At 39.5% G+C, this 22,665-nt stretch overlaps 1 protein-coding gene across 1 annotated transcript; it reads right to left on the bottom strand.

Annotated features, from left to right (window-relative positions):
* Positions 1-4,404: 4,404 nt before the first annotated feature.
* Positions 4,405-18,621, bottom strand: gpr158a (G protein-coupled receptor 158a). The gene is made up of 8 exons (XM_010767616.1): positions 18,613-18,621; positions 18,424-18,533; positions 16,347-16,585; positions 13,290-13,428; positions 11,047-11,152; positions 10,414-10,560; positions 10,236-10,319; positions 4,405-9,795 (listed from the first exon to the last, which is right to left on the bottom strand). Exons 1-8 carry the CDS (start codon positions 18,619-18,621, stop codon positions 7,921-7,923), a joined length of 2,709 nt encoding a protein of 902 aa, XP_010765918.1. The 3' UTR covers positions 4,405-7,920.
* Positions 18,622-22,665: the final 4,044 nt, after the last annotated feature.

The raw sequence follows: 22,665 nt of genomic DNA, 5'->3' as shown, positions 1-22,665 counted from the left end.
ATGTTATCTCGGGTTTCAGTAACACAAATAACAACATTGATTGCCAATATTTGAATTACTTTCCAAAAATACTACATATCAGCCTTAGCCAAAGCCATTACCCAAGGAAAGTCATCCAGTATCAGAGGAGCCAAAACTGGCCTCATCCTGTCAGCTAGGGAGATACATTGGCCTATTAGCCTTTAGAGTTTAAGATAATTGTGTTCAATCAATCACGTTGTAAGAATAGATGCCAAATGAAGGCTGATCTTATTCTAGAATTACGGAAAATGCCCTTAATTGTATTTATAAGGAGTCTCAGACGGGAAGGAGAAATAATATTATTTGAATACTGTTTTCCAATTGATTATATTTAGCCTATCAAACATCAGACATAGCAACAAATACTCACATCCCAATGTATCCTAATTTACAAGTTACAATTGGCTTCATCTTGTCAGTTATCTTTATTGAATATTAACCTGTTTATGTTGTTTTTACACCAGTCTTTGTTGTCATGTCATATATAAGGTGATTGCTTAAGAAAGCTTTTTTCAATGGTTTTCAACTCAAAATAAGAAAAGAAAAAGACACAAATTCTCCCATTTGAGGCATGTTTTAGCAAAGGTGTTAATCAGTTTGTTATCCTTTGTTGAGAACATTTATTAATATGCTGCTCACTTTAGCACTCATTTGTAGCAGTGTGCTTTATCTTTATATGTTTGTTTTGTCTCTTTCTGAGGACATATAGAAATGATGTATTTTCCAGTGTTACATCATATTCCGTTACCCGTCAAAATGACTGGCCTGAAAGTGTTTTCTCTTACCTTAAGGTATCCAAACAGTGCTGCTAATGTATTTCTTCTCTTCTGGGAATGAAAGGATTCAGGGATCAACCTGGTAGGTGTTTTATTGGCTATTCGCCATATTTTGCATGTTATAAGAATAAAAGGATTTTAGTATTTGAATACAAATAATAATAATAATAATAATAATACAACTAAATGCAAAGCAAATTGTTATTATAATAATTAGCTTTGCAGCATAACGGTTCACACAAACACCGGACAAGAAATTCAAATGGGAACACTTGGGGAATATTATAAGAGGACTATTTAAAAAAACATTAAACGAACAATGTATACAAGTACAAAAAAAGATGTCAATTGGAATATAACACATACCTGTGGAACAATATGCATTGTTAAATTCAAAGTGTAAGAACTGTCCTTTATGAAGTGGTGCAAACGTGCAAAATTCTCAGATAAGTTGTAACGTATGCAGAATGAAAAGCATGTTACTAGCATGGTGGGAAATTATTTGACAAAGCATTTAGACTTAGAGATAGATAACAATTACAGATAATGTAAAATTCAGAATTGAAGACGAAATGATGTGAATGTCAGTTTGAAGTCATATTTATTGACGTGTGGATACCATGGCTTGACGATCCTCCCCAAATGCAGTAGGTGTTAATAGCTGATACCTACGTTAAACAGCAGCACAGTGACGCACGTTTCAAAGTTCTGATGAGCTGTGTTTCCAGCTTTTGTCTCTGCAGCAATGAAACAAGGACACTTTTGACGGGGGTAAACAATTACTCATTGGACGACATGCGTAAGTAATTGAACTGTGATAGTGTACCTTGATGCTGAATTGCATGGACATAAATGTGTTAATGTCTGCATTGTGCATAATCTGCCAGTTGTGGAGGTGGTGGAGGAGGAGGAGGAGGAGCGTAACAGAGGTTCTCTGTGAGTCATGTATGCTCGCATCACCAGGGGCTCCTCTAATGATGAAGCCACCATTGAGGCAGAAAAGCATGTGTAGGAGTCCGTAGGTGTGGCTTCAGAGCATGGAGGAGAACAGGACCTCGGGGGCGGCTAACTGCCTACTAGCTGAGGTCGAACATTACAACACTAGGTGCTATACAATAACAGATCATGGCTCTCTTATACTCATGAGGAAATGTAATTTAATAATACAAATAATTTAAATAAAACTTTATTTATAGCACTTTTCACACAACAAATGCAGCTCAAAGTGTTTCAAAAACGGAACACATCACAAGTAAAAAATAAACAACAAGAAATTCCCCTCAGATCAGATGTTAAAACCTTTACAGATACATGCAGCAATATGTAACATGTTAACAGGTAAAGAGACACAAGGAGGTAAAAGGTATGATAATACAAATAAATTACTATAAAATAAATAGTGATTTATCTCGGAAAGATAAGACACAAGACAAGTGAAAAGATCCAACAAATAAAGTGAAAATAGGTACAACAGAAAAAAAAGATAATAGTAATAAAATAAGAATAAGAACACAATTCTAATAAATGTTAAACGATTAAAATATAAAAATAAATAAAAAGGATATGACATTCTGAACTCTTAATTAAAACGGTGTAATACATCCAACTGTGATTTCTAGAAATTGGAGTGTTTGAGTTAATCAGGTTCAACACAAGAACAATGAATTGCACCCTTGAATGATGTTGTTACAGCGTGTTCCCACATGTGTACGTCTCCCACTAGGTGCCCCCCCACGCACACAGCCCTTATTTGTGAGTCATGAGTCCGACATGACACATGCCATGTCCTCAACATCCCACCACCACCGACACCACCACCTCTCTCCCCTCCATCTGAGAGACGGATGAGTCAGCGACTGAGCGTGCTGGCTTGTGCCAAAACGCTCAGCTTCCTCTCATCTCCTGTCCGTCTTCCTCCCCACCGCCGTCCAGCACTTCCTACAAAAGGCTCTGATTAAGTATAAACATGTATCCTGTCATGCTGGAAGATGTGTCCCGCTGTCCTCTAAAAGACAACAAAGAGTTGCGCAAACATCCGTTCTCACCATCATGCACCACAGATGCAGAGGACTCTTCTTTTGCACAGTTTAAGATGTGTATGAGGGGGCTGGTCTCTCATTGAGGCTTCAGTGGGATTATTTCTGTCTTTAGAACATCCTGTTATCACATATTTCTGTATAAATGAATTTAATATGATTGTTCTTTTAGTAGGGTGCTTGATAGACACATAATACCAACAATGCGCAGGTTCCAGTAACAATTGGAAGGCTGCTTTCAGGGAATGTTACTTAGGAGAAATTGAGTATCTTTCAATTGAAAGGTGTTTTTTTGTTTCCTTAATAAAATGCAGCCCCAGACACTGTCTTCAACTCAAGAAACCTAATTATAAAATGCTTGATTTGCAGGACTTTATTGCATGCATTATTATTATTATTAAACATCTTTTTTGAAAACAGGTTCTTGGGGACAGATGAAAGAAATGTCTGGCTAAGTGATCAACATAATGTTTACCAGCTAGTCTCTAACCGTGTCAGTCAAATACATTTGACTGTGTGCGAAGGGTTTTATGAACTTTTCCCCTAAAAACAACCTCTGTTAGAGTAATAATAATGAACTAAAACAATGTTGTGGGCTGGACAGCTAAATAATGACTTGAAACTCACTATAAAGCTCTGAAAAGCCACTGACTCAGCTGATTGTTCTCTTAGTTTAATCACTAAAAAAGCCTGTTATTGTAAAACAAAGTCAATGTTTTATAGTTACTTTAACGGTCATATATTTCTTTATGGAAAGACTGCTTTTTTAACTGTAATGAATATCAAATGGGACATCAATAGTTTCCGTATCTGCCCGTCACAGGTTATTTCTCATGTGTTTTCTTCTCTGACGTTTTCTCTATTTCAGTTCCATGCAGCAGCCTGCATTGATCTTCTATTTATTTCAACGGCTCCGAAAGTGCTCTTGTAAACAGGAATCAATGCTAACATGTTTGCTTTTCAAAATAATATTTTGCAATGTTATTTGGCTGCATCACAGCCCTATTCATAGAGACAAAAGTAGTTGTGACACTAGTCTAGTTGTGTAGACACTGTCAGTTTTATGCATTGCTCATTATGCAGAATATATGAGGTTTGAATAGTATTAATAGAGCAAGAAACGATTTTTCCCTTTGGCTCAGAGGGAAACATTACTTAATCGTGGCCAATCATTATTTTGGGATTGGAAAATAGCTTCAGTTTTTCTGCAGGGGTCTGGAGTCAGCATTTGATACCATCTTGTATCTCTCGCTTCCTGCACAGCGTCCATTGATCTCTGTCCAAAAAAACACATCAAGCCATAAAAGCATTTCAGGACAGTCGCCAAGAAGCACATAACCTTAAGTGGTCATGATGCATGAGGCTTTTAAAGGCCATGGTTTCTCTAACGGCATGTCTACATGAGGAATAAGCAAACACAAGGGATGACAAGGATGATTACAAAGCACAAATGCATCATGGGAGTGTCTTGTATCAACTTCCCTCGGGAGTAGGGACGTGGACAAAGGATTGTATATGATCTTGAAGTGCAGTAGAAGATTCAGAAACACACTTGAGCACACGCTTAATTTTCATATAAATATTTATTGCAGAGGAGGTATCTTTTATGTACATGCTATCACAATATAACACAATATAAATCTACCAAATGTTCCCATATATTGATGCTATAAGCTTGTCATAGAGCAATAGTTATAACAAGCACATAATACAGTGGGTTAGGGACAGTATCACTCACTATACAACTTGTAACAGTCCATAAAAGATCAATTTTTTTTCTTTTTTGTTCTATCAAGGGCAGTGAAACATCGGTCCTATTATTTATTTTTTCTTCAATTCATGCAGAAGCCACAAGAGCAAGATTTACGACGTTACGGCATTGAATAGTAGTAGTAGTAGTAGCAATAGTAGTTGTGTTGCCATCGGGTTGGTCACAAGAGAGGAGAAGTCAGGTTTAAATGAAATCAGCTAGCCAACAATGGTAAAGGATCTGATTGGTGGACAAAGAGCTACAGGACTTTCCCAATATCTTAAGATGGTACAAGACAAATGGCTCCATTTGAGGTTCATACTTTCAAGGATTCATATGATACAGCCAAAAGACGACGATAATTTCCAGAGTAACGTACACTGGTTATGTATACACAAGTAAGTATACATAGACTGACTGAACTGAGGAATGCTCAAGGAAGCATACTGGAATTATGTAAATGGGACAGCAAAGAAGACTGATTGTAATATGATGTATTACACAGTGAAATTGTTGGATATTATTATCTTCTGCTCTAAGACAGTACAAGTGTTATTGTGTTTCTTGTGCTCCAGCTCTAATCTGGAAATCTCATGGGCCCAGTGTGTAAAGTTAATCAATAAATGCCTTGAAAAGTACATTTTTAAATGGAGAAAAAAAATACCGTCTTTTGTCGTCATACAAATTACCAACAAATATTAGAATTTCATGAAAATCATGGTTGTTTTAAAGCCTGTTTGAGCTCATTTAAAGTCGTCTTCAAAATGAATATCAAGAAATAAACACATCTTCTCATTTCAAATAGCTTTCCTACAAGGATAAAAATATACAGCGTATTGTCCATCACCAGGGCAGTAAAGATCCAACGCGGCAGTGATTCCAAAGTGACTTAAAAAAAAGAAAAGGCTTTTGAAATGTCGTTCTTGTCACACAAGGTCTCTTGGTATGGCCCTGCATCTACTACCACAATGCATATGATGGATGACGCGTAACATCTGGCTGATAAATATCACATAGATCCATCAAATCATTACAATCAATCCATGCACGTTGACAGTTCTTCTCAGACACCGTTCCTATAGGAGCTCAAGGGGGGATGACAAATCTCACGCTGTAAGGCAAACACTACACATTTGAAATATTTCAGATGACACCCCAATAGGTCAATGGGTAATCTTTCAGAGATGTATGTCATAGCATCTACATCATGTTGATAGAGGTAAACTGTAGAACAAAATTAGATTCAAAAATATAATTTTCACTGTTCTATTTTTTGTTTGTGCCAAAGAAATGAAGCAATTGAAGACCTACAGTATGTTTTATCAAATATGACTTGTTTTTTAAATCCCATACTACAGAGCTTGGATATTAAGGAATTTGACAGCAATTATAGATAATTACAATCAGTGACAACATTCAGTGTTACCATGTATTTCTCACAAAATACCGTGGATGCTATTGATATATGTTTTTTTGCAAGGTTGCAATTATTAGCAAATGTTCAACGGTCATTTCAAATTTAAGTGGGAGATTCTTTTTTTCACGTGGATAGTGCGTGATGAATATTTAGACATTTTGATACAAAACATTAAATAAATTAAAGTCCTCAAAAGGTTTAGTCAGATTATTAGTTGATGCCGCATTGCTAAACCTAATTCTAAAAGGTCATCTCAACTAATCAACAAACCTGAATTAAACTGGGAAGAGCATGCATTCGATTTCCGTACAGAAATGCAAATAAAAAACTGATGGCAGTGTAGTGCTTGTTATCGCCATTGTATAATGGTCGTTTATTTATATTTTATCTTAAAATATCAAAGGATAGTTTTGATCTCCAAAAGATTGGGTTTTATTTTGGTAATTATGACAAAGTAAAAGCTAAAATCTGGAAACAAGGCTACATCACTGACCTGTTCCAGGTCTCAAAATGTTTGGTTGGAATGATGGCCATAATTAGGAAAATAAAACCCAAGTTATAATAAACCACTATTACCCTTCAAAGCAGTAGCTTTACTTGCTGTTGGTGAAATTAAATGGTAAAATATGTTAATTACCGTTTAGAAAACCATTTCATTTTTGGGTTTTTAGTGAGTTAAAGCTTCTTCTTGTATGAGACATCAGAGGTTTAGCTACAGAATTACATTTACACTATAAATGCATGATATTGTGTCCACACACAAACACACATACTTGGTTCAAGCCAACAAAATGATCCATGCTGGATTCATAAACAAAGCTGGTGCAAATTGTTCCCTCAGTATTGCCCCAGTATTTCTATCCCTACTTTTTACAGTGTACATATGAGCCATTTTGACACACATTCATGTTAATGCTGCTCTCATATAATCTCCACCATCCTGAATGAGCGTCTGGAAATAGGAAAGCAGTAAAAGGAGTGCCTCTGGTATATAAAAAAACAAACCATTATATATTTCTCAACATATAAACTGCTTTAGTTGACAAACCAGAAGGGTCCAACTAGTCTCAACACTTGGCTGTGCATGCTGTTTATATAATTCACGGTCACAAAGTGCTGAAGAAGAAGAAGTATTTTGCTTCGCTTCAGACTGGTACAAGACAATGCTAGTTAGTTAGGCACATACAGTACATCTCTGCAGACTTGGAAGCAATTTAATCTGCTGAGAACTACAATTAAATAGATCTAAATAAAAACTAAGTTTGGTCGGTATGTGACATCATGCCATGAAGTTGAAAATAAGAAGACAAAATGTACAAAAAGAACACCTTCAGTTCTCAATTTAGGTTGGCTAAAGTGCTATATACTGTTTTATATCCTGGGAGTCCCTCCCTCTGTGCCAAGGAGTGGACACAAAATAATAATTTAACTTTATCGCCGACAGACCAATAACGCTCTTTGCAATTGTTTCCTTATTCTTTGGCTTTCACTTTTGCTGTTTTGTACATCAACCTTAATGTCATACTTCTTTTCCCCCTACAGATCATGTCATATCTTAGTCCAATAAGTGATGATGATAATGCACAAAACAACCACCAAGAATTGTTGACCGAATAGAGAACATGATATATGCAGATTTTCAACATTGCTAATGAAGTGAAAAGGCTGAATCAAAAGTTGCATAATTAGTCTAAGATTTATCCTCAGGATCTTCCTGTAATAATCTGGAATGCTTGTCATGACTTTATTGTTTTTTTACATTTTACTTATTTTCAAAATAGGTAAAAGAGGAAAAAAACTCATAAAGGAAGGCAACTCGTGGAACTTGATCTTGAACTTTTCTTCCAAGTCACCGCACTTAACAATTTCAGAGTGAAAAAAGTATACATCAATAACTATCATTTTAATAGTCCATTAAGGTCATGCCTTCTTGCTTGATGTGCTATCGTCAAAGTCCCAGGGACAAACATCTGCCTTTTGAGCACTTACAACACCGCCTTTAGGACTGGGATTGCTCTGTTTCATGGGAGAAGCACTTTTGTCTGTATCTTTTTTATCTAATGAAGCTTCAAAATCCCATGGACAGACTTCAACTGGCTTTGCTTTGGCCGTCCCTACATTTGCACTCTTCCTTTTTTCTACCGCCGGAACATCCTGATGACTCTCCACATCCCATGGGCATACCGCAGCCATTTTTTGTTGGCTTGTTTGTTTCTCTGAAGATTTACTCTTGTCCTTAGCTTTTGTTCTACTTTTCTCAATATCAGCGTCTTTTGATTTCTCTTTCTCAACTGTTCTTGTGGAAGGGGTACCCTTCTTTTTTGATGGGGATTCCCTGGTTTTGGATGCTTGAGACGGACTGGGTGTCCTCTCAGAACTTGGAGATACTGCAGTGCTTTCATAGTCCCAGGGACAGACATCTGCTTTTGCAGATAGTGGCTGCAGCGAGTCTCCTGTTTTGGATGGATCTAAAAGAGTACTTCTTCTTTTACCTTCCACAGGAGAGGTGCCTTTTCTTTGTGTTGTTACATCTGGAGAAAAAGCTGACTCAGTTTTCTTTTGGGCCTCCTCAACGTCCCATGGACAAACGTCTACCCGATGTGTTTTGGAACTCTCTGTTGAATGAGGCGGTTGGGTCTGAGCAAGTTTGCTTGCCTGAATGTTTGTTTGTGGATTTGAGCATTCTACTTGACTACCTTGACTTTCACCTCCATCTTCCCATGGACATATCTCTGCTCGTACAGCGGTCGTCTTTGGAATTTCCTTTGAATGACTGCCACTCGATGGAGGTTGATCAGAAGCTTTCTGTTTCTGCTGCTGAGATTTTCCTCCCTTGGTGCTCCCTCCGTGAACAGTTGTGGTTTCATCTGGCGCGATGGATACATGCTTTTGGACCTTGTTTTCAGACGGCGTTGGGAGATCCTCCAGTTCCCAGGGACAAACCTCTGAGAGATCACAGAGGTCTTTTCCCGTGATTGGATCAGAGCAGATTGTAGGCTGGCTACCGCTCACTGGCTGTTTCATGATCCTACCCAATGACGCAGTCTGTTTGCACTCAACTGACTGGCTGATAATCATCTTGGGTTGGAATTCATTCTCCGGATCTGCATTGGCCCTCGTCTCTTTGCTCTTCGGCTGACTCTTCTTATTGCTGTCCTCTGCACTCTGGGTCTTTCCTGTCAAGCCCAAAGTCTTCTCTTTGGCACTGGCGATGACACTGAGGGACTTCTGAAGCATGGAGGCTCTGGGATGAATCGGTTTCTTGTCTGCGCTGAGGTTATGGGCGCTAGCTGACTTGCAGACCAAAGGAACCGATTCTGTAGATTCACTGGTGACCCCTACATTCTCACTGGACTTCTTCTTGACCAGCTTCTTGCCAATAAGTGTGTCCAAGAGAGAGCCTTCAGTCGGAGTAACCTCCATCTTGTCTGTTGCTGAGCTGCTGGAGTCTTCACTCTGGTCACGGACATGGTCGTAACTGCTGTGGGACTTCTTGAGGGAGAAAACCTTGTTCTTAAGCGTCTCCTCCTTTGCCGGCTTTCCTGGGTGAGTCTGATCAAAGGGGTTCTTCTTCAACATGCAAATGCTGTTACGGTTGCTCCCATGTTCTCCAGCATCCTTGTCTTCACGGCTGCACTGCCGGTGCACCGATTCCGGAATCTCAGTTATGCGTCTCATCAGCGAACGACCCAACCCTTTTTTGGAACTACGTTTCTTCTGGAGATGAGGGTTGTTTGCTAGCATCTTTTTCCTCTTGTAAATCTCCAGCTGGGAGTAGAGTTTCTTCAACTCCTCCTACATATTTAGAACAAATCAAGGGGGGAAAGACAGAAACAAGGTGATTAGTTGGCAGTTTAGATTGCAAAGAAGTGCATTCATAAAAAAATTGATATTTCTAATCAAAGCACTGTTACAAAAAAGCATTCTACTGCACAGAGACATGCAGTACAAATTCAGGAGACTTGACTAAAAACGGTTAAAATATATACTACGGAATATCACATGCGTGCTGATAAAAAGCAAAGACAGGACAGTTTCGGACAGCATCAAAATAGGAAACGGAGTGTTTTAATGTTAGGTCTGAAACAGCCTCGAAGCTCAGGTCTTTATTTTATGGTATTTCTGTCTGTATTTCGATCTGACACAATGAATGCCTTCTGCTGAATAAGCTTGCCCAAATCTTTTGGTAGAGAGACTTCTTCAGCTCTAACAGACAAACAGAAATCTCTGCTCACGTTGGTACGTTTTTCCCAATGACTGTCGCAAGACCTTACGCCACAGCCATTAATAGAACTGAGATGGCCCATTTCGTCTGGTGTCTGCAATAAAAAACTACCATTGCTCAGTATTTCTGGAAAGGTTGTCACCAGGTTATACAATGGAGAATGAAAGGTTATAGGAAGCACTTCATACCCGGATGTCTTCAGGATCAAGACTGTGTTCGCTCCATGCCGATGTTATGCTGCTGTTCAGATACGACCCCGAACGACCCATGTCCATCTCGTCCTCATACGCCTCGGAGGCTATATCATCTCTCATGTGGGTGCCAGCAAACAGGAACTGATGGTGTGGCATAAAGAGGAACAGCATTGTTTGTAACACTCATTTCAGAGCCATCAATGTTTTAGTTTGCTTCTCAATCCCTCCTGACTTTCCATGCCTTTCTCTTCCCCACCCCAAAATCCATTGGTAACTATGGAAAATCTTTAAAATATGTCTCACATATACAGCTTAATTCAATAAAAAGACAAAGTAGTTTCCTAAAACAGCTGGGAATGTCACCTTTTGTGTAGCTCAGTGAGGTGTTTTTGGATAACAATAAAGGTCTATGCCACAGAAATGTACAATATATATCAGGCTTCAGATACACAGACAAAACGTACTTGGATCATAACAATTCATTTTTCTCTTGTCATAAGATTTGTTGACAAGAATGTAAAAATACAATCTCTTTTGAGCTTGATCCTTGAACTGGATTAAAACAAAAATAGTTAATAAAAAAGACATGTAAGGTAAGAATGATACATTTTTAAATGTGATGATTACCTTTGGGATGAGTAGCAGACCCAGTGTTACTGTAACAGTTAAGTGTGTGTGGGTGAAGAACAGTAACAGCATCCAGTCTGGATGGAGCTCTGGAGCTAGAGTGAACCTGTCAAATGAAAACAAAGAGGAAAGATATTCAGGATGTGAAAAACAGACAAGAGGGAGAGAATGAATCTAGTTTAATATTAATTCAAGAGCAGTGATACCCAGACATATAGCCAATTTATTTGACTGTCTGTACATGCAATTACTATTAGTAATAGTAAAGTATTCATAATAATGATAATGCATGCAGATTCATCAATCAAGCTGCTCGAATTCCTAGTGTTCATTATTAGTTTAATATCTGTTGTTCCGGGCACTAGTCTTGTTATTAAACAGATCTTTAACATCTATACAAGAGTGCCTTGTCAAATTCTAAATGTACATACACTAAAGGCAGTCAATAATAACTAAATTATCCTATGATATTCATACTCGTTACTGTGTTTGAAGTAAACCTCTTAGATACAGATGGAGCCGGCAGAGACGGAGACCAGCAGTCTTAATGTGTTTTCAGCCAAAGTAGATTTATACACTGTCTGTCTAGGCGTCAGTTCCACTGCCTCATATAATGTTCCACTTGGGTGATCCTTATGCTGGCAAGGACACAATATTTTCCTCCTTTTTCGAAATTGGTTTCACAATAAGGGGGAATGACCTTGATCTGGTCACAAGATTCAACCATTTTCAGACAATAAGACACTGGGCTGACTGTGTTGCAGCAGTTGGTGTAAAATGAGATAATAACACGGAAAAATAATAGTCAGCCTTTTATTTAGAACAGGCTTTTTGCAATGTGATACCACATGCACGGCAAAGACATGAAGGTATGTCCTGTCAGATAATGATTCCATATACCACCAGGGTGCTTCTCTCCAAGCAAATGTCATCTAGCATTATCATTACAGTGGTTAGTTGGTAAATGGCTAATTAACAAACAGTAATGTGGTTATAGCTGTGAGGGATGAATGAAGGCAAAGGTCCAGCAGATGAAATGTCCAAAAGCTTTGAAGTCATCCCTCATTCATGTTTTGTAAGGAGTTTCGGTGCAGATGAGGATTTAATAATCTTGGCATGCTGTCTGCTCGCAGCCAGCGCTTTACTGAAACACTCCCCATCACTCACGATTCGACCTCAAGCTATTATGTTCCCTTCAGTTTCTCCCACTTACACCTGGACCTGGCTAAAACCTGATGACTATCACATCAAACAAAGAAGCCTGAGCTGTAACTGGTCACTGAGGGATCAAATAGCAGGTTTTGTGAGTAACAAAAATGGCTGCCAGATGCCTTTAACAAACCCCTATGTACGCTGTGGTCTCTGGTGGCAGCCAGTTGGAATAACTAGCAAACCAGGCAGCTTTCCAATTTATAAGGGGTCTTATTGGGCCATTTTCCGCATAGCAAAGCCTCACAACAAGGCTGTAGTGGCCGATTAAAGAGGTTGGCAAAATAATCACAAAGCGCCAGATGTTTAAATACCATCAAAACTGTTAAAAAGTCTCAGATTTATCCAGAGAAACTGTCAAATATACGTCAATGATGCAGACTTTCTTGGTAATTGATTTTATTTTTATAACTGGAATGTGGCTGACAATAATTGAAGCTATTTATTCTGTCTTGAAATACATAATATATTCTGAAATGGTTCATTAGTGAATAATGTGATGGAGCTAAGCTCTCAATTAGGGGGACTCCAGCTAGGATTGGCTGTGGTGGTGTCAGCTAAAACGTCTAATTTATAAACTGCACGGTGCAGCTATTTGACGTGTACACTGGAGGGAGGGGGGAGATTTCACCACAATAATAAAAAACCCTAGATGAACAGAGGGGTCGAGCGGTAGCCCGCATGTGATGGAAATTAGACAATCTACTGGAGGACATAAATGTCAAAATGACAGCAGTGGAGGGCAATCAAAGACTATAATATAAAATATGGAGCTAGTAAATGTGGCACATGTTGTGAATGTAAGTGACAGCATCTGTATGTTGATGAAGAGGCTTTTGTTCCTGATAATGGTTGTTTTATCTTCCTCTTATCCCCAGAGGGGCGGAGATCACCGCACCAGAATATAAAGATAGTGCCAGGAATTCAAATGAATGTAATGTTTTTGTTAGATAGATAGAGATACCTATCTTATATTCATGCCACCACATATATGCGCTAAGCAAATCTGAATGACAGGGAGGGAGAATTCTCACCTGATGACATAGAATATTGCCGTCAGGACAAGTTCGTTGTGAACAGCGATGGCCATGTAGCGAGGTTCGTGGAATGCAGAGGGCACCGTCCTCACAGCATAACACAGATATACTGCCCACAGCAGGAAGAGGAACTCAGCTGTAAAGCAAGATAGAAAAATATGTCGTGAACACATTGAAAAAATACATTTAATGCATTTGACAGGCTTCGTAGGCCCAAACATAAAGTAACATACAACAACGAATCAGACACTTCACAGTTCAGTGCTCTCATTGAGCTAGTGCAAGCTGTTGTACAACACAGGTAAGAAAAGGTCTGGTTTAACAAAGGCTATCATACTCATTCGTAACAGCTTTGGATGTATTCTCTGGACAATAAATGAATCCCTATGCACCTCCATGGCAACCCCATGTAACGTCACCTAGGTAGCAAACTCCACAGCAATAAACACGGAGCTTTTTCCATGAAAACCTGTTGCCATTATTTTCACATTTATTGTGTTGTGTGCTTGAACTACTGGGAATGATTCACACAAACGTTATTCCTCACAACAGGAACAATAGATAGCATTAGATGAAATTGAATGTGTTATTTGTGACGGCATGAGAAGGACAAAATATCTAAATATCTAAATTGAATGAAAGTAGATCTGCAGTGCGTCTGCCAATATGGGTTACAGATTCAGATTTTTTTAAAGAAAGAGAAGAAATCTGTCTTTCCTCCTTCATTATCATCTTTCCAATAAGGGAAACATGCCTTAATGAATGGTGCCTTATGACATTATTGTACAAAGAATAAACAACTTGACCAAAAGGAAACTTTCACAGTGCATATATAAAACAATGCTGTAGAGTCGGCAAGAATTTGAGAGAAATGTAATTAAATGCTATCTAATATTCCAGATTTAACAAACACCTCTGTGATGCTGAAACTGCAGTTTATATATGATTGCTTTGGCTAAATAATAAATCCTGATTGGAATGAAGGTAGTTTTCTTATTGTATTGCATGCGAGTGGTGTGTGTGTTTTTAATTTATGAGCCTTACACTATGTAGATGACGTCAGAGCTGACTCGCGCCTCCCTATTTTTACCCACTTATAATCCAAATGAAAATGTGCATTCAGTATACAGTATCACAGCATGTTGACTCTGCTGGAGGTCCATCTGTTTTCCCTGAAGTAAGAAAGGACCATGGTTTTGACTCATTCAAGCCTGAGTCAGCAGATGTAAAACAGCATGCAGATTTCCTCAAGGCAAGATGCTGCCCCCCCTCTGAGATTGTTTGATTTCTCAGCTACCTTTATAGGCTGCTGGTTGCCCTCTGCACCACAGGAATATGTCCAAAAATGAAGCCCTGTCTGAGAGGAATAATGTCTACTTTTGGAAAACAAATGAGCATTTCACTAATGTAAATGGAGACAAACTGTTTTCCCCACCCAACCTATCTTCCTCACTTTCTTCAGAGATGGCAAAAGTAAATACATCCTTTGCTCAAGTAGAAGTACAGGTACTCATGTTTAAAATTACTCTGGTAAAAGTAAAGTACTGACTAAACTTCTTTACCCAAGTAAAAGTGAAAAAAGTAAGGGCTTCGAAATGTACTTAAAGGGGACCTATTATGCAAAAAGCACTTTTTGATGTCTTTTATACATAAATGTGTCCCCGGTGTGTCAGGGAACTCACAAAGTCTCCGAAAACAAAACCCTTTCTCTTTTCATCCATACCCACATCTCTAAAAAAATAAAAAAGACAACAAGCAGATCCAGAATTTGTTCTCCTATTACGTCATTGGCGACATCCGGCCGACATGACACGTCCCAACCTATCATCTCCGGTACACGTGACATGTCCCAACCTATCGTCTCTGGCACACGTGACACATCCCAACCTATCGTCTCCGTGTCTAGCTGAATCCCCTCTCGCAGCTGTGTGTCTGTGTATTCAGCAGGATGTCTGCAGGAGGCACTTAGAGTAAAGTTGTTATATATAATACATATAATGGCATAAGGCGCATGTCAAGCTATGTGCTGTATCAGAAACAATGCACGGCTTGTTTTGGGAGTAATATGCTCTGTGTTTACATTAGCAAGCATGCTAACACTCAGAGCTAACCATGGAGCTAACGCTGTAGGCTAACTGGAGAGAATATGTGTAACGTAAACCCTGCGAGAGAGAAAGGTTTGAGCTCCATACTGTTTCAGAAATAATGCTTGAAGTGGTTGGGAGCATAATATGGGATATGGCATTTAATCACCGCAGCGTTTAGCTGAGTTTCTCCCCGTAGAAAACTCTCTTAGCAGGGGAAAGCTGCATGACGCTACAAAAGGGCGTGGCTAGCAGTAGCCGTTCCATTTAAAGCAGAATCAGCCTGTTTGGAACAGGGCTGTAATAGAGGGGAATGAGCAGTATGAGGCATGGCTACAATGGGTGATCTGTTTGGTATTTTAAGCAAAAAACTTCAGACATGTTTTGTATAGGTATGGCCCTACAATATATTTTTCAAATATAGCATAATAGGTCCACTTTAAGTAAAAAGTACCCATAACTACCATCTGTTTTATAGAGTAACTGACCTCACTTTATATTAATACAACAATAATGTCATTGTTAGCTAATTAATGTTTTGATGCTGAACAACGGCAAAATTACAACGTTTTCATTCAGACGCAATGAATCTAAATAATAATGATCACGTCGCCAAACACAGATTAAAACTAAAGTAACGAGCCTGTTTTGAAAAAGTAAGAAGTAAAAGTACAGGTATTTGTGTTAAAAGTGTAAGAAGTAAAAGTAAAAAGCCATCAGAAAAACAAGTAGTGGGGTAAAGTACTGCTACCAGAAAAATGTACTTAAGTACAGTACTCCACTACTTCCCACCTCTGACTTTCTTTGACCTCCAAATGCTATCACACCAAACAAATTGCCTCCTGATTTTATTCCATGAATCCCGCGAATAACCCCTGTCTTCTCACTTTGCCCCTAACACACAGAGTTCAGTGTTCCATAAATCAATGTACATCACCCTGTGGAGGCAGAGGTCAGTAGCAGGGCTTACCGACAGCCATCATGTAGTCCCAGCGATCCAGCAGGCACATGCTGAACTGCAGCCCATCGGGCGTGTAGCCCACGTCGATGAGAGCCAACTTCCTGTCCGGGTTCTGACAGACAGCAGATGTCCAAGCCACCAGGAACCAGCAGACGATGAGTAGGATGATGCCCAGCAGACGCAACACTCGCCAGCTGGTCATGTAGGGGATCCTCTGAGCAGTACGGGACAGGAACACCTTCAACACCCTAAGGGGGGGNGGGGGGGGGGGGGTGATGAGATGCTCACTTTAAGAACATTAAAACAAAATAACATTTACATTATGAAAGAATCATAGGAAAGGCAGAATGGCACAACTTTCTGAAAGGCACATTTTATTTTCTTGTGTCGTCCTACTGTGGTTACTGTACTGTACATCAGGGTTTTTACTGTATATGAAACATCTCATCATACAGTTGTTGAACATGATACGCCTTATTTCTAGCAAAGACAAACCCCTGTAATTTGTTTGCAAGAGCTTGAAACCAAAGAGACGGTCATTTTTTCTTTTGCTCCAAAACTTAAAATGACAGGACCTCTTGTGGCTTTATTATCAACGACATGTGTCTCAAGACTAAAGGACTTATGAAGGATGAGGAAAAAAATAGTCATTCATTTTTTTTTACAACTATCGCGAGTAATAATTTATATATGAGATAACAGAAGGTTTGGAATTAATTTGGTGCAAAAAAAAGGTTAGCTACCTTCATAGCGTAATTTCAAATTGTCTTCTTTAATTTACACTGGAAGAGAAGGCTCAAAAACTAATATAATTATAATGACGCTGGCAAAGGAACTATATTTAACAATGTTGATCAGGGTTCTATTGAAATAGCTAATAGTGTCTGGCAAATGGCTAGCAGATTAGGCAAACCTCATATGGGTGATTGTATTAAATGGGCCTTATTATGACTTTGGAGTTTTCCCTTTCCAGTATTTCCAAATTCACGCAGAGGGAGTTTATTTTCCACAGACACTCCCCCCTGCCTGAAACGCCTCGATTAGAATCTTTTGTTTACATCTGTAACATAGTGACATCACTATATGCTTAGGGGATGGACATCGCTTAGCGGTTGACCAATCACAACAGAGCAGGCCAGTTAACCAATCAGAGCTGACTGGGCCTTCGTTATAGACAGATGGTGAAAAGAGGTGAATGGAAATATCTTAATAACCTTATGTCAAATGTATATATTTAACTAGACCTTAACAATGGAAAAATAAGCTCAGTACATGATACTATATTTGATACAACACAACAGGGGAGCAGGGGAATTTCTACACAACAGTATGGAGATTTAAATCTGCAGACAAACACAAGGATTGTGACTCTGAATTAAACTGTGCTCAACACATGACCAGCCATTGCTATTCATAGGCTGTGCCCTTCACACACATTGATGAAGTGTCCACTGCGCTCACCACTAATGAGCCCCCCATCAAAAATTGATCTGTGCAATATGTTAACTGGCACCTCTAAGGGTTTACTGGGCTCGCATTATCCACATCCTCTTAATCCGCATCTTCATTAGACTTTTTTTTGACAGATTCACCTGACAAAAAGCCCCTCAGATGAACAATTTCAAGTGCTTTACTTTAAATACAGCGGACCCCCTGTCTCATTATCAACTATCAGTGCTGAATACCCCGCTCTCTCGTCTCTCCCTCCTCCAGCTGTGCTTTCCCTTCCTCTGATCTCACACACATTTGTTTCTCCATTTGTCTCTTGCCAACTATCATTCAGTTCTGCGTTATATATGAGATCATTTGGGGCCACAGCACCCCATGTCTTCTTAATTACTTTTGCTTGGCATTTCCCTCTTCCACCTAATGAGGCAGTGAATCCTCCCCCTAAACATGTGCAGCAGTGTAGTCCGGTGATGAATTAGATGAGGAACATGCTGCCTCGACACTTCATACGTCCTTTTCCAAGGGGTTAAGACACAATGTAATTGCACTTAAAGAGGTCAATGTAATCCGATTTCCTGGGATGGATAACGACGTTGGACAAATGGTTTTGTATGTGTGTGTAATGGAAGTGTGTTACCTGTACAACTTAAGAGTCAGTGTCCCGTAGACGGTAGCAAAACCCAGCAGGCGGACCCATCGCAGCAGGATGCAGCGGAAAACACTTGGCTGGAAGTAGAGAATCCCAACCTGCAATGGGACAAAGACAAAGTTAAAGGGGGCCCTTTATGCTTTGGGGGGGGTTGCCCTTTTTTGTAGTGTGTTGTACCTCAGCCATTCCTAGCTGGAGTCCCCGTAATTGAGAGCTTAGCTCCTTCACATTATTTACTAATGAACCATTTTAGAATGATTTATGTATTTCAAGACAGAATAAATAGCTTGAATAATTGGCGGCCACATTCCAGTTATACAAATAAAATCAATTACCAAAAGAGTGTGCATGTCAATGGTCTACAAACGCTAAAAGTTACCCCCAGAGGGAGTTTCTGACACACTCCCCCCTTCCTGAAACTCCTCCATTTGAATAATTTTTAACTTCCACTACCAAACACATTGTAAGGGGTGGGACAAATCTAAGCAGTTGACCAATCAGAGCAGACTGGGCTCTGGTTTCAGACAGAGGGTGAAAAGCCTTGTGCAGCACAGGCAGTATTAGAACAATAAAGCACTTTTTGAGCATTGAAGCATTTCAAAATGTCAGAGTAGAAGCCTAAAATACAAATATGGTGGGCCCTCTATTCCTGGAGAAATACATAGTTGTGGGAAGTGGCTGATTCTTCTCTCAGTGGACGGCTCTCTAATCATTGACGTAATGCAAAAAGCATTACAAAAATACATTGGTTGTTTCATCTGTCCTTCTTTGGAATCTAGGAAGCGCTTGGCTCATAATTTATTTTTCTGTATCATTTATTCACTGCCTTTGTCAAGCACTTCAGACCTGATACATAAAAAAATAATACATTGCTTTGACCTTAATAATTCAAACAAGATGGAACAGTGAATTGCATTGTTGTTTTATAACCATCCTTGGCATAACTCAAAAAAACAATCATCAGAGCCTAACATCATACAAAGCTTGCCCTTGAGACAAGGAGAGCATTCACCTATGTTTGCTACAGAAAAATCAAACTGCAATGTTGTCTATCCAAGTCCACAGTACAAAACACAGATAGTCTTCCAAAGACATAAGAGGCGGCAAAACAGAAACAAAAAAAGAAACAAACATCTGAGGCGAAATGATTATCTGTCCGCTGCAGATGTGCAGTGATTCCCCCTGTGGAATTGTTAATGTTAATCGGATTAGCTAAGGCATTATTACGTTCCCTCAGGCTGTGGAGAAGACGCAGGCATGTGGATATTTTTGCTCACTAGGTTTGAGTCAGTCAAGGGACACGGAAGACCCAACGGGAGAAAGCCCACATCCTCATCTGCTCGCAAACGTATGCCTGCTAAACACAGAAACTTCTGCCTCAAATAAGCTCCATGTGACTCAGCAATCTGGAACAGAGCAAATACTGAATAGATGAGTTCTAAGTTGTTCATCTTGAATGCATAAGGAGTGTTTCATGCTGAATTCTACTTTGGGCAGGATAGAAAAGCCTTTGAGACTACATTTATTTTAAGACTATCCATGGACAACAAATCTTGCAAAGTCAAAGAAAATATCTAAATACCAATGTGTGACTTCTCCTCTTTCATATTTTTTAAAAGAAGAATAGAGACAGGAGCTGATAAAGTGATAGCAGGTCGGGCCGGTGCGCTCAGCAACTTGCTGACGCACATTTAGGTCCGCAGGGAAAGAAGAGGGCAGAGGAAGATGAGTACAAAAACGAACCGGGGGAAAACATGTCTCATGACTCTGTTTTCGATTAAACTACCAAATAGCATCTGGATCTCTATCACGTACCAGTTTAAGGCTATTGTTGTACGTGATGGGATAAAGACAGATAGGTGTTAATAGCAGTAGTGCTCCCTTAAGGGCTGACTCCTGGATGATTTAGCAAAACAATATTTGAACACATTAGCCTTTTGTTTTAATGGTACGATCTCACCTGCCGTTTTGTTTTCACTAGTCGAAACCACGAATTTTAGATTTTTAGCTAGTTTTTTTCATGTAAACTATTTTGACTTCCCACACACAAGGCGACTTTTGGAACGAGAATTGTTTTTTACACCCAAAACAATGAGAGGCAGTGTTACTTATGACATTCTCTTGCTTATATAGTTTCCATTATGTTTAAACCACCCAATGATATGTTTGATGACCTTAACATTTGTATCGATGTAAAATATTAAGAAAACATTACATAATATGATGAGGCTTGAATTGTAGTTCTGGTGCTCACTGTAACACACAACCACAAATCCATTCCCCCTGTGCTCTTAAGGTACATCCCATCACTCAGTGTCCCTTATAGCTGCTAAGACCAATGTCAAGACTCAATTTCTGGGGGAAAAAAAGGCATAGTCATTGTCCTCAAAAGTTGCCGTGGCCCTCAGACAGCACAACACTAAGCAGAAATTCCTTACGTAAGCCCTGCACTTTCCATCAGAAGGGTTTCTGGGAAGAGACTGGCCATGAACCCCCTGGTTTCTCTTAAAGCCAGTGTGCATAAAGAGCAGCTCAGTTTCTGCCCCCCTTTTCATTGCAAACCTTCCATTAATAATCAATGCTAAATGCTGGGAATCTTAGACTCATCGCTGTGGGAAGCGAAAGGGATCGGGTGATATGTGTACTTGCGCGCAAATCTGCACGGTGGGGGATTGAGAGGCTCAGGGTGCTGTATATTTATCTAATGGACATCAATATCGAGGAGACTATTATCAACACACTTACTACTCTTCAACCTGCCTCCCCCCTTTTGTCTTGTCTCAGTTACAGCATGAGCAAAGGCTTCTGGAAATGCTGAGTGAGCGTTGCCAACATCGATCAGCCCTCTTAGCACCTAACAGTCTACATTTGCTGATGTTTCAAAAATGTTAGATCAGTATTACAGATGTTTACCTTTTATAAGATGTGATACATTTTCAATAAAGTTCAAGTTCCTTTGCTCAAATACAGTATTTTACTCTTTGGAAATACATAGCATTTTCTGACCATTATGTACATCTACTGGCCTGGTCCTAAGATTCCCTAGAGACCTGACCTAACACAACCTGGTTCTTTATCCGCCCTCTACGACAGAGCCTTGTCATGTGGAAACTACAAAACAGAACAGTGTGTTCTACAGATTCACACCTGATGTAACATTTAGCTGGAAGTGTACAATGTCAAATCTTAAACAAGTTCACGGTGGTTAACTTGCTGACTTGCAACGGTCCTCTCCAATCAATTGGAAGCTCTTTAAACTGAAATGATATAATGTTGCACTTATTATCAATTACTTGTAACAAACTGAGAGGTGTCTTATTTTTTGGATGTTGACATGATGGCTCTTAATGGGACCATTTTGGGGGACTTGAAAGTGTTACCACCCCTTAGCACCATATCGACCCCTTATCAAACACATAATATGCAGAAAGAAAGAGAAAGAAAGACCAGAATAAACTACATTTTCAACAGCGATGTTGTTTCTTCACTAAGACTATAAAGTCATGGAGACATCCCAGTAGGTTCCCAATGCTATTTGATTTTGAAGATCCATCTATTATTGTTCCATCTATTTAAGATAATAAATGATAATCATTAGTTGAATATGCAATGATGGGACACTAAAAGAACAGAGAAATCTAACAAGAGCAAGATTCACACACTCAGCCATTTACTCATTCAATCAACACTCAGTCACTTCATTTGCAGTTATCTTTTCATTTCTAATCATCTCTCATTTCAGCACCCACCAGCTGGCTTCACACACACACACACAGATTCAGTGAGTTGGTTGGTAACCCTCTGGAGGGTTGAAACCACGGTGACGCAACACAGCCAGCTGTGGTGCGAGCAGCAGCTTTCCAGGGAGCTGTTGTGATGTTGCCTACTTCCATGCAGTCATCGATGGTGATTTCTTAACTTTGTTTTAAGTGATGTGTTTGTTCTGTCCATGTAAAGCGAGTCTTCGCTGCTTATATTGTTAACTTGGGTTCCTGATACCTCATTCACACTAACGCAACTCCGGTTCAAGCTCCGTGCTAGAGCTTTTCAGGTTCAGAACCGGTTCTTCGGTTTAGCTCCGGCTCTTTTCACACTGCCCAGAGTCCGACTGGTGCTGCGTCATTGCGTCATCGTTTGCGTCATGACGTAACCGTTTGCGTGTCTGCTTCATAAAGCCAAACCACGCGGAAACCCCTCACAGCTGACAACAACAACAATGGCCGATTGTGC

Source organism: Notothenia coriiceps, unplaced genomic scaffold, assembly GCF_000735185.1.
Source record: "Notothenia coriiceps isolate Sejong01 unplaced genomic scaffold, NC01 NC01_scaffold00004486, whole genome shotgun sequence".
Classification (NCBI taxonomy): Eukaryota; Metazoa; Chordata; class Actinopteri; order Perciformes; family Nototheniidae; genus Notothenia; species Notothenia coriiceps.
Note: the sequence above shows the minus strand (reverse complement) of the source record. Positions and strands in the feature narration are given on the sequence as shown.

What these genes read in the sequence shown, in the direction of transcription:
- gpr158a (XM_010767616.1), bottom strand. An exon ending in GGACTACATGATGGCTGTCG is followed by an intron (nt 13,429 to 16,346) that starts GTAAGCCCTGCT and finishes CTTGCTTTACAG; the next exon opens with CTGAGTTCCTCTTCCTGCTG. An exon ending in TTGATCCTGAAGACATCCGG is followed by an intron (nt 10,320 to 10,413) that starts GTATGAAGTGCT and finishes TTTTTATTGCAG; the next exon opens with ACACCAGACGAAATGGGCCA.